The following is a 12,809-nucleotide window of genomic DNA, read 5'->3' as shown; positions in this document are numbered from 1 at the left end:
TTTTTTGAACACTACATGTTTTCGTAGAAATTATCAAGAGGTGTCAATCAATTGAAATACAAGACTCTTGCATTTCTTTGAGGATTGTTTAATTTTATTAGTTTTATTTGACTTTAAATAAGTTGGGTGTATTTAAAAATAAATAAAATTAAGCTTTAAAATGTTGTACATAAAGTGACTTAAAAAATTCATCAAGTAATATGCTTAAATTTTCATGCCTTCGTTTATATATATATATACATTGGTTTTGTTATAATAGATGTGCTTGTACATTTACTTACTAACCCTTCCTCTATTAATCTCATGTTAGAACCCCTTTTGAATGATTGCATGAACCTGATTAGAGCCTTTTCTAATTGCACAATGACTCATATTTTTAGAGAAGCTAATAGATGTGCTGATAGGCTTGATAAAATGGGAGTGATTTAGCTAATTGACTTTCTTATTTTGTATCAACCATTGTCTATGGTGGATAATCTGGTAGTTTTTGATAAAGCAACTCTTTTGTAATAGATTGGTTGTTTTATGTTCAGCCTGTCCCAAAAAAAAAAAAAAAAAAAAAAATGATAAGAGTAATACCATTCATGCCTTTGTTTGTTTGTTTTGATTTTTAATGCTTTAGTGGGCTCAAGGCTTAATCGTAAAGTGACAATCATGGGTTCCACTATAATTTGACATTCCTAGCCTCTGTTGCCTAATGATATTGGGCCTGTCCACTTGTTTCAGGGTTGGTCTAATTGGAGAACGTATAGGCTCCATAAAGGACTCTCTAAGACAATGTTGGCACTTGCCATGTTGGCATTTCTGCAATTGTGTTTTTTCATTTTGGGCTTGTCCACATAAATCCTTTTTCTTTTTTTTTTGGGAGTATTTTTTTGGCTACACATGCATGACAATGAACTTTAGGCCTATTCTTAGTGTCTTATGTATACTTTGCCTAGTCTTCAAATGACATATGGGCCTGCTCATGTGTTTGAAGATTGGTATTATTGGACAATGTATGGGCCCTTGAAGAGTTTGAGTATGTTGAGCTACTTTTATTGTGAGATAAGGCCATGAAGGCCCTACAGACTGGAACTTTTGGGCCTTGCTATATTCACCATGAGATAAATCTTTTGATGGACATTTGTTAAGTGTAAAAGAAATTTATATGTTTACCAAAAAAAAAAAAAAGAAGACATTTATACATATCAATCAATTAATAGGAATATTATACGATTATTATATAATCTTTTTTTTTTTTTTTTTTTGGTTTGAGAAGAACAAAAAAGGTAATATTAAGAAAAACTCAACTAATGTTGAATAAAATTACAGAATTAAGGTATGGAGAAACACTCTCTATTTATACTGTAAAGTCGCTAACATGTTTAGCGTGTCTAGTAAGGTTATAATTTACATCTACTTACACTTTAAGGGTAAAGTGGTGAGTTCCAGTTAGCTCAACTGGTAAAGTTTTTAATGGTTGAATAAGAGATCTGGATTCAATCTCCATTTACATAAAAAATCGATTGGTGTCTTGGTCTGATAATAAAAAATTGTTATGAGAAATAGCGAGCGGACGTAATAAACTCTCTTAAAAAAAAGTGAAATTAGCAAAAAAAAAAAAAAAAAGTATAATATATATTTGGGTAAACTATGTATTTGGTCTCTATCTTATACACTATATTTCAATTTGATCCTTAACCTTTCAATTGCGTCAATTTGGTCCCTAATTTTTCAGTACTGTGTCAATTTAGTTTCTACTGTTATTTTTTGGATGAAAAGTTGACGTGTCTAATAGCCAAAATAAAAAATTAGCTTTTATTGATGTGACAATAAACTTAAATTTTATTTTGACATTTACTATGTCAACAATTTTCATCTAAAATATAACGGTATGAACTAAATTAACACAACATTAAAATGTTAGAAATCAAATTAACACAAATGAAAAATTAGGGATTAAATTAAAATATAATGTAAAAATTAAAACCTAATATATAATTTACCATATATATATATATTTTGGTCATGAATAGAATATTATGTAACTGTGTAAGTTTTTTTACCCCTCATTAACTTTCCATATAAGTCATAGTCAACACCATGCCAAATTGATACCTTTCCTAATAAAAAATAAATTGTTTATGGCAAAGTATCAAGTCAAAATCTGTAATTAGATTACGGCACCAACTATGTCTTTTCCTAGCAACATCCAAAACACAATCTCGATTAATTAAAAATGTTCTGTCAAACAGCCCAAAAAGCATAAGAGAATGTCCCAGAAGCCAAAGCCACCCAATCCATCATTATAGTTTCCGCGTGTAATTATATTATTTTAAGCTTTCCATAATTTTCCCATCATAAATTCTTTGTTGGCCCATTTTCTCCATCTTGACCCTCAATCTGACATAGACCCCACAATAGAATCAATGTGAACCTTTGGATGAATTAATTGAGTAGACCGCAAATCAAAGCTTTCAGAAGGTGGGCTACGTGTTTGGGAGGTGAGAAAAGAAAATTAAGGCAACATAACATGAGAAGACCGTGTGTCGCGTCAGAAATCACGGGCATTTACACTATCATGATCCAGCACATGAATGAGATAGCCAAGCTAAGCTTTTACGCGGTTGTATTTGTATGAGTTTTTTATTTTATTTTTTTTCCACAAACTATTCAACACCATTATAATAAAAAAAATAGAACCCCATTTTTTTTTGCATAGGTGTCAAGCTCACATTGGCTGTTTTAGAGAGGACCCACAAGCCAAAATTGATCCCATATGGTTCATTCTTGGTCCTGAGTTCAAACCGACACCAAATTGTCCAACTTTTATTTAATTTTTCTTTTCTTTTTAGCCCTTTAATTTTTGTTCTTTTTCAATCTTTGCCACTTTGGCCTTCCCTCCCTTCCATGGTACTTTAAATATGTCATAGGAGTCATGGTCAGTTATCACTAGCCACATTAAAGTGTCTCATTCTGTAACAATTCTTAAACCCATAAGAGAGACTCTCTCTCTCTTTCTCTTCTCATAGTCTTTCTTTCACAATCTTGATCTATCTCCTTCAATCTTCTCCTGCTAAAGATGCTGCTAAAACTAGCCGGAGTTTCTGCATGGATTTTCTACACCATCTTTATTCTTTTGGGTTTTGTTAGTGCTGAGGATCCTTATAGGTTCTTCAACTGGAATGTCACCTATGGTGACATATACCCCCTCGGTGTTCGTCAACAGGTTTGTACTTCTTGATAAAGTATTCAAGAGAATTCTACGATATACACTTTTTTTTTCAATGTATCATACCTACTTAATCTTAATATTTTTTTTTCTGGTGGTAGGGAATTCTTATCAATGGCCAATTTCCAGGGCCTGAGATATACTCAAATACCAATGACAATTTAATCATAAATGTGCATAACAGCTTAAAAGAACCATTCCTTTTGTCATGGTAAGAAATTATTCTCTAAATCTCTCTTTGTTTTCTCATAATATTTTTCTGGAAAATGTTTTTTTTTTTTTTTGGTTTTTCTTGCTTTTCAACTTCTCTTGCTGCTATTAATCAGCATTACGTGGTTAGTGGGAATCGTATAGGTCATGATACAAAAGCGAACTTTTTGCTATTTTATGAACACTTTTCAACACGCTGATTACACATTCTTGAGCTAAAACAAAAAAATTGTTATTTTGTTTTGGTTTTGAATCCGGAACATACATTCAATTAATCTTAGTAATTTACCAAGAAAGCGCAGATTTCGGTGACTATAGAGATACAGAATATTGTTCTATAGCATAATAACTAGCAAGAAATAAAAGTCAAATAATACTTGTCTTTATATGGTAGCAAATGCAAGTGGACTAGGTGCATATTTTCCTTCCAAATAAATTTTTATATGAATAATAAGATGTAATTTCCTTCCAAATAAAATTTGCTATGAATAATAAGGTGTAATTTTCCTTCCAAATAAATTTTGATATGAATAATTAGTCCATCATTCTCTTTTATGTAATCAATATCCAGAATATTGTCCTAATATATAATAATTTATTTTTAGAAGACTTTTTTTAGAAGAATATATAATAATATTTAGCAAGAAATAAATTCAATTAATACATTTCTTTAAAAGAAATGGCAAGACAAGTGCACAATTATATAAATTAGTGGTATAATTTTCCTTCCATTTATATTATGATACAAAAAATTACTCCACGATTCACCATTATTTATGTAACCAGCTTTTTTACTTTTCCCTTTCAAACTTTACTTTCTGTGTGCCAAGAATGATTAGAGAATTAGTTAGGCTAATACTATTTCAATTCGTTGCATCACATATTAAGTATGGTTATGGATTCTTGTGTTTAAAAGAGGATTGCCTTCTAGTTATTGTTACTGTCACGTAATAATCTATTATGTGGGGTAACATGCAAATGCAATGATTACCAAAATAACCAGATCTTGTTTAATAAGAGCCACATAAAAAAGAAAAAAAAAAGAAATATATATATATATATATATATATATATATATATAGACACACACTTTAGTAAAGCTAAAGAGAGGTAGTATTTTATCATTTCTAGGTTGTTGGCTTTTGAGCTAATTGTATGATTTTTTTTTTTTTTTTGCCAATTAATCTGAGCTTTGGTAATATTTCCGCGTTGTGTTAATTCTAAACCCAAAGCAGGGGCAAAATTAGGTCTTGCTTTGATGTTTAACTAATTCAAATTTACAGTTGGCATGCACTTATGAAGAACAATATTAGTCAAACATGTAATGTGATTGGTAGGTTGCTTTGGTGGCTAAAGAAGATGTGTCAACTTTTTTTTGTCCACCTTATAGAAAGGTTTAAAATAAAATTATAAATATTAAAATTTCCTCACATAAGACATACCAAATTGCAAATATTTTTTCTCCAAAAAAAAAAATTTGTGGGTCTTTATCACTTATGATGGATATTCCAAAAGTTGTCTTGTGATCTTTGTTCATATTGCTTTGTTGAATTAGTTCACATTGAACATGGGGGGCTAAGGAAAAAAAATAAAAAGTGGGCTCAGACAAGAAGGGCCCAACATGGGTCCACTTATTGTTCTGGGTTTGTTAAATTGTTGCCATGTTACTCAACTAGTGATTTGCTTCATGCTCATGCAATAAACTGTATAAAAAGCCCTAAAGGGTGTGAATTGGTCCACTTTATGCTTGATTAGGACACCTAATTGGACTATGTGTGTACCTATAGCAAAACAGTATAAATAGCAATAATTCTTTTCATCATTTATTAACCTGTCATTAACCTGTTATGTCATAATTAGAGGAACATTATTTTTATATGGCCCGACTATTGCTACAAGTTTTATCATGCACCGATCATAATATACATATAGTGGTGTAAACATTTGTGAAAAATTTAATCATATACTTTTTGTATTGAAAATGTAGATCACAATTGTAGAATGTTGTGATGGCTTTTGGTATCAAACTAAATTGTAAGAATGTAAATAGGAATGGGATTCAGCACAGAAGAAATTCTTATCAAGATGGAGTGTATGGAACCACATGCCCTATCCCACCAGGCAAGAACTTCACCTACACACTACAGGTGAAAGATCAGATTGGTAGCTTCTTCTACTTCCCATCTCTTGCATTTCACAAGGCAGCTGGTGGCTTTGGACCCATCAAAATCCTCAGCAGGCCTAGAATTCCTGTTCCATTTCCTGAACCAGCTGGGGATTACTCTATTCTCATTGGAGATTGGTACAAGGCTAATCACACAGTAATACTCTAATTCCTCTACAAATTTTATTGTCAATTTTTGCTACATGACTTAACTTCATATACTAATGTATAGTTAATTTAACAATGTGCATGTTTTAAATGCAAAACTTTCATGTCACTCTAAAGCGCATTAGTGTGAAAATGTAACATAGCTTGGTTAAACTTATTTAGTGGTACTTTAATAGGTATATTCTCATTGTCATGTTACTATTTCAGAACTTGAAGGCTGTCTTAGATCGTGGTCACAGGCTTCCCTCCCCCAGTGGCATTCTAATCAACGGTCGAGGACCAAATGGTACTTCTTTCACTGTTGAACAAGGTAATTTTTCAAAAATTATGGTATTTCTTTCATTATTTGAGTGAGTTGATTCAAGTCCAATGAACAAATGAGTAAAAAAATAGAATGATAGAAAAGAATACATGGAGCCGAAACTTGATAAGTCTATTGAGAATCTAGAGTCGACCTCCAAATTTTGAAACTATACTTAGTGCCCGTTTGGTTTCAGCTGAAACCTGTGTTCACGTTTTGTGTTTTACTTTTTTTTTTTTTTTTTTTTTTTTTTTCTGCACCGTTTCTGCCTTAGGGGGACAAGACTACTGTTCACATACTGTTGAGTACTGTTCATATACTGTTTGACACTGTTTATGGATTAAAAAATATTAAAAATGGGTCCCACGATACTATTCACACATTTAAAAATAATTTTGCTACAGTGTTTTCAGTTTTCAGTAACAATAAGTTCAATCCAAACGGACCCTTAATTGTTGTTATTGTTATAACTTACACCAGTTATTTTATAGTGAATGACACTATTCTTTTGTTGTCGTAGGAAAAACTTACAGGCTTAGGATTTCAAATGTGGGTCTTCAAAGTACACTCAACTTCAGAATTCAGGGACACAAGATGAAGCTTGTTGAAGTTGAGGGCACTCACACAATCCAAACCACCTATTCAGAGCTTGACATCCATGTGGGCCAATCTTATTCTGTGCTAATCACAGCTGATCAGCCAGCTCAGGACTACTTCATTGCAGTCTCAAACCGATTCTCTACCCGGGTCATCACCACCACAGGAACCCTTCGCTACAGTAACTCCAAACGACCAGTTTCCGGCCCAATTCCCGGAGGACCAACCACCCAAATTGATTGGTCTATAAGGCAAGCTCGGTCAATCAGGTAATCTTAAAGATCTTATTAGATACTCTCAAAGTACTACTAATATAGTACTCCAACCTAACAAAAACAAGTCACTTAATACAAAAATTAATTTTTTTTTACACAAATTTTGAGTTTATATCATATTATTTTTTTAAGTGACATGTTTTTAGTCGTGTTGGCCATATGATATGATCCAATTCAATGAAGAAATGGTACAACATTTTTAAGTGACTTGTACACATGAATGTGACATGTACGTACATTTTTGTGCATTGCAGGACTAACCTTACTGCAAGTGGACCAAGACCAAACCCACAGGGATCATACCACTATGGTCTAGTTAACATTACCAAGACTATCAAACTAGAGAGCTCTGCTGCTCAAGTTGATCGCAAGCAAAGATATGCAGTTAATAGTGTGTCTTTTGTCCCAGCTGACACACCCCTTAAGATTGCAGACTACTTCAAGATAAAAGACGTTTTTCGCGTTGGAAGCATCTCAGATAGTCCCCCTTATAAAAAGATGTACCTTGACACATCAGTCATGGGTGCTGATTTTAGAGCCTTCGTTGAGATTGTGTTTCAAAACCATGAGAACATTGTTCAGAGCTGGCACATTGATGGATACGCGTTCTGGGTTGTTGGGTAAGAATGTGCATAACTTTTGAACCTTACTATGTCAACTGTATGCTTTTACAATACTTTACCTAAAAATGATACTAGCGATACTACAAATTTTACCATGAGTCATACAATCTGATGCATCAATTTTGAAACATAGAACAAATAAGTACTTAGAATATGTATTTATTATATTGTTGATATGTTACTAATCAACATTTGCTGTTTTGTAAACTCCTTTTTTAGTAAAATTGAGAAATCTGAACATTTTCCTTTATCTAATGCACACTCAGAGTACTAACCTTGGAATGTTGTAATGCAGAATGGATGGAGGAGTGTGGACACCAGCTAGTCGAAAACAGTACAATCTAAGAGATGCAGTTTCACGATCCACCACACAGGTTAGTCTTGTGTCCTGAATTAATGCATTAATCATAGTATTCTAAGTTAACCAACGTGTAAATTATGGTACTAAATGGTTTATTGTTGGTGGCACAGGTATATCCCAAGTCATGGACTGCTATTTACATGGCACTTGATAATGTGGGAATGTGGAATGTGAGAACTGAGTTTTGGGCTCGGCAATACCTTGGACAACAATTTTATCTCCGCGTATACTCACCCGTTGAGTCAATGAGGGATGAATATCCAATTCCAAAGAATGCTCTTCTCTGTGGCAAGGCTGCAGGCAGAGAAACAAGACCTCTTTAAGCAAAAAAGCTGAAGAAGAATGAATTAACCATTACAATTATATATAATCAACCTCAACTTGGGGTTGCATTCTTTGCTACAAAGTTTTGCTTGGTTTATAATTATGTAAAATTATTGTTCCAGCAATAAATTCTTGTATTAGAATTTTTTTTTTTAGCATTTAATTGGATACAATCTAGTTTTGATGAATAAACTAGATAGAATTTTCTCTGTAAACGTTTACCAACTCATTTTGCTGTGTTTATTAAAGCAAGCTTGTGGCAAAACAAAGGATTATATTGTTATAAGCCTTTCTTGGGCGTTTCTTAGATTTATTTATTAATGAAATCATTTTTTGAATTATTACAATGAGGACAAGAGAGAACCGGCCACTGGCCTGACCTCCTTGTTTAGATCTCAAGGAATTTGGCTTTTGCCTGTCCCCACTAAATGATTTACAGTTCAAAAACAAAAATTTGTTTATTCACAGATATCAGTCATACAGAGATGAAAGATGGCCAACCACTTTCACTTGAGTAATGACAAGAAATTTTAACCTTTGCTTTATCAAAGGTTCAGCAGAATAATGCAAAATCATTTTGTTCATATCGCTTTCTTACTTTCAGTCATCTATAAAATTTAGTCAACATACATTTGTGAAAATAGAAGGAAGAAAATTAAATAATATAGAGAGATAAAGTGGAAGTAAGAGAGAGAGAGAGATTTGACTTGGCGTTTATTGAGGAAAACTCTTGATGACTACATATTAAGCTCATGTTACAAGACTTGTATACAAGTAGAATTAGGATATCTTTGTTTACAGACCAAGTAGGATTGGACTTGGGTCTTGACTAGATTTGGATCTTGATATCTTTAACATAACCCTCAAACTTAAGGTGAAAGCTTAAAGAGAACTTGAGTTTGGAGAAAAAAGTGAGACTTTGAAGGAAATCATGATGGAATTGGAACATATAAAATTGAATGTGGACCAAATGAAGTCCAGATGACAAGTTCAAACGAAGGTCAGGTATACATAATGATTAAAGCTTGAATGGTGAACATAATGCATATTATACATGCAGAGACTATAAGAGGTGTGATTTGAGTAACACAGCTTGAAAATGATAAACATGCATCACGCATGTTTATATAGAAAGCTAATAAAATCTACTGATTAGAGGTGCGGTCTGAGTTATGCAGCCTAATGATGACCAAAAGGAATGCCAGTAAAGAAGGCTATCGATCAACATGGTTTATGATATTTGACCAAGATGCTTGAGGATGCTTGATCAGAAGCAAAACAGAAAATTAGGTGCAAAAGAAAGATGCAAGTGTGCGTTAAATATAGTTGGACTTAGTCTTGATATCTTTTACAGAATTAAACTAGGCAAGTTTAAGTACTTTAGTGGTCCTAATTATGGAGTGTTGTGTTATAATTCAGCTATCAGCCATCCTAATTCCTAACAATCAACAAAGCAGATTTATTATAGTGACAAGGAAGTAGCGACCATTCAGTAATTGCTGATTTTGATCATGGTTAATCTGGCCTTAGAAAATCTCAAGGACCATCCTCCCAGGAATGGCTTTGTTTATTTAAGTATTCATTCTTGGTTGAAAACGACAGCTTTATTGGCACTTGCTTGTACCTTTGTAAAACTTCTTTGTAACTGCATTGAGAATTATGAAACGTACAATATATCTTTGATAAACACAAAAACTTGAAAAGAGAAGTTTCATTTCTAATTTTCTAATGGCAAATAGATGGCCTCTTCTATTCCTATTCTTGGCTGCTATAGACTTTAACAAGGCAGATGCAGCATTACTAGCCATTTTTATACTGGGGGACTCTACAGCTGATATATATTGGGACCAACAATTTCTTGCCAGGCAGTAAGGCAAGAGCCAATTTTCCTTACGTTAGCATTGATCTTCCTTACTCTAGACCCACTGGAAGGTTCAGTAATGGATTTAACAGTGCTAATTTTTTTGGTTAGTATAATTCTAGCACAAGCTAAGTTCATGTTAAAATCTATTGTGCTTGTTACAGAACAAGACAAGATGTTTCAAACAGAACATTTTCTGCATAATGCATGCATTCGTACTAATGAAATAGCAAGTGGCATTATTCCAAAAGGTTGACATCGAAATTTTCATTTTCCTTTTTTGATGATGGTTTATTGGTCAGTCAATCTAATGGGTTACAAGAGAAGTCCACACCCTTTCTTTCTCTTGTAAACAGTTCATCTGGTCTAAAGAAACAAAGCTTCAAAGGTAAAAACTTTGCCTCTACTAGGGCCGGCATTTTTGACATAACAGGACAATCAATGGTGAGGTCTCTCTCTTTTCAAAAGCCTTAGCCTTCCCATGTTATGTTGAGAAATGATAATGTCCTTGTCATGATTAAATGAGAATAAATTCTGGTTTTTGTATATATCCCTTGACATCATAGTGGTAGTGAAGGAAATTAAATTTAAAGATTAGTCTATATCTATATATTCAAGCATAAAATTAGACTTGGGATGGGAGAAATTATTATTTACACCGGGGGACCCGGGGTTTGAGCTGCCAGGTGTGAAGCATAGTTAATATCTAATATTTCTACACCAGCGCAAAACAAAAGAAAGAAAACCATAAAGATGTCACGGATGAAAAAAGTAAAAAACTTTAGAAGGAAAGGACGATTCTTTTTTTCTTTTTTTGATAATCTTCAATTAACATTAAACAAGGGGGAAAGGAGGATAGTCTACCCTTATAAGCAGAGACAAGATCTGCCGACAGATTATCATCATTGAAACAAAAAGACATGTTGGAGCGTATAGCAATCTTTGCTGCTGTTTGAGCCACAGAGTTGCACATACTGGCTTGACCCAATGAAAACTGAAACTAAGACGGGACTCACAGATTTTAATAATATTAGTAATTACATTACTTATGGACCAGTCAGGTGGGAGATCTTTGGAAATTAAGGGATCAAGACAGCCTTTAGAGTCACCCTCAAAAAGGACGTAGGCTCCATTGTTCACTAGCAGCAATCTGTACCGCCCACAAGAGTGCAGCGGCTTCAGCTTGGAGAGGAGAGCAACTTTATCAGCTGCATCAACATTGATCTTTATCAAACCTAGAGGGGGAGGCTCCCAAGTCAAGTGTGAAAGCCACACTCCCAAGTCAAGTGTGCATCAATATTACTAACCATTTTACAGCCACACTACCTCTCTGAGGAATTTTTTGTAATAGGCTAAATGGCTAATCAATGGTGGAAGCCTAAAATGCATCACAAAGTACTCTCTGGTCTCTGCAAGAGCATGAAGGCCCACTATTTCGTTAAGAAAGATGTCTTATATTAATTAAAAAAAAAAAAGTATTTCTCTTTATGCATGTTTCTGATTGAACTTTCCTATATTCTCCTCAGTTAACATTCATGAAGTTTGGGAAAGAAAATACTCCATTTTATGCCTTATCAAAATACCAAAAGAATGTCATTCCTTTGGCTGAGCAAATACAGCAATTTCCCACAGTCCGAAGCTCTCTTATGGCTACAATGGGTCATGCAGCAACTGAAAAGTTTCTTTCCAAGTCTTTGTTCTTCATTAGCATTGGTAGTAATGATGTCTTAGGTTATTACCATTCAAAAAGTTCTTTACCAAAGCAAGATTTCATGTTTACTTTACGACTCACTTATGAGAACCACTTAAAGGTGACATCTCTCTCTCTCTCTCTCTCTCTCTCTCTCACACACACACACAGTAATTTAGCCTGATATTTTACTGACATCACGCTAATTTGGCACTCTACTCAATGTTAGAGCAAGGAAGTTTGGCATTATAAGTGTCCCACCAATTGGTTCTTTTCCATAATCAAAGAACCTATAATGCTACCAGGGGATGTTTGGAGGAACTGAATGACCACGCAAGAGCTATTCATGCAATGCTTGATTCCCTAGGAAATGCATACGAGATAACATACAATGATATTGAGAACCCACTTCCATTCAGTGAACAATTCACTCGTAGAAAATTATAACATGCATTTATACATGTAAAGGAAAAGTTTTTGCTTAAATCACAAGGTATTTTGCAGACAATCTATTTAATCCCATATGTCCGATTGCCAGTTCAGATTCTAGACTCTGATTCCTAGCACTAATGCATTTTATTTTTACAATTAGTATAGTAAGTATGAAGACTACTAAAATCTAATGATTTTTAACTTTTCCAGATTTTACAGAGGTAAAAACTGCATACTGTGTAGTGGGGAAGTTCAATGTAGAATCCATTTGTGATTCGAAAGCAAATCTTTGTCTGAATCATAAGGACCACTTGTTCTGGGATTTATTTCACACAGCACATGCAGCTTCTGAGCTTGCAGCTAATACCCTCTATCGTGGTCCACCAAGATTTGCATTCCCTATTAGCTTCTCTCAATTAGCCTATGACTAGTAGACAAAGTAGTCATTGGGGCTTCCTGATTAGAGTATTTGTATTGCAAAAAAGAACTGTTTTCCCACTTTTTTTAGTGTTTTCTTTCTATTGTGTCATTGTTTCTGTCAGAAATATGTTAATGCTGGCACAAACGAATGTGAAAGCATAATTTTGAT

General features: G+C 33.7%; 1 protein-coding gene across 1 annotated transcript; it reads left to right on the top strand.

Annotated features, from left to right (window-relative positions):
• The first annotated feature begins 2,921 nt into the window (after nt 1-2,921).
• On the top strand, nt 2,922-8,544 carry LOC126705845 (L-ascorbate oxidase homolog). The gene is made up of 8 exons (XM_050405062.1): nt 2,922-3,211; nt 3,316-3,425; nt 5,475-5,745; nt 5,964-6,066; nt 6,578-6,923; nt 7,184-7,549; nt 7,848-7,926; nt 8,024-8,544. Exons 1-8 carry the CDS (start codon nt 3,065-3,067, stop codon nt 8,234-8,236), a joined length of 1,635 nt encoding a protein of 544 aa, XP_050261019.1. The 5' UTR covers nt 2,922-3,064; the 3' UTR covers nt 8,237-8,544.
• Nucleotides 8,545-12,809: the final 4,265 nt, after the last annotated feature.

This window comes from Quercus robur, chromosome 11 (genome assembly GCF_932294415.1).
Source record: "Quercus robur chromosome 11, dhQueRobu3.1, whole genome shotgun sequence".
Classification (NCBI taxonomy): Eukaryota; Viridiplantae; Streptophyta; class Magnoliopsida; order Fagales; family Fagaceae; genus Quercus; species Quercus robur.
Note: the sequence above shows the minus strand (reverse complement) of the source record. Positions and strands in the feature narration are given on the sequence as shown.

Coding starts and splice junctions, on each gene's coding strand:
- LOC126705845 (XM_050405062.1), top strand. CDS start 3,065: ATGCTGCTAAAACTAGCCGGAGTTTCTGCATGGATTTTCTACACCATC. Junction 6,067..6,577: donor TTCTTTCACTGTTGAACAAG/GTAATTTTTCAA, acceptor TTGTTGTCGTAG/GAAAAACTTACAGGCTTAGG. Junction 7,550..7,847: donor TACGCGTTCTGGGTTGTTGG/GTAAGAATGTGC, acceptor GTTGTAATGCAG/AATGGATGGAGGAGTGTGGA.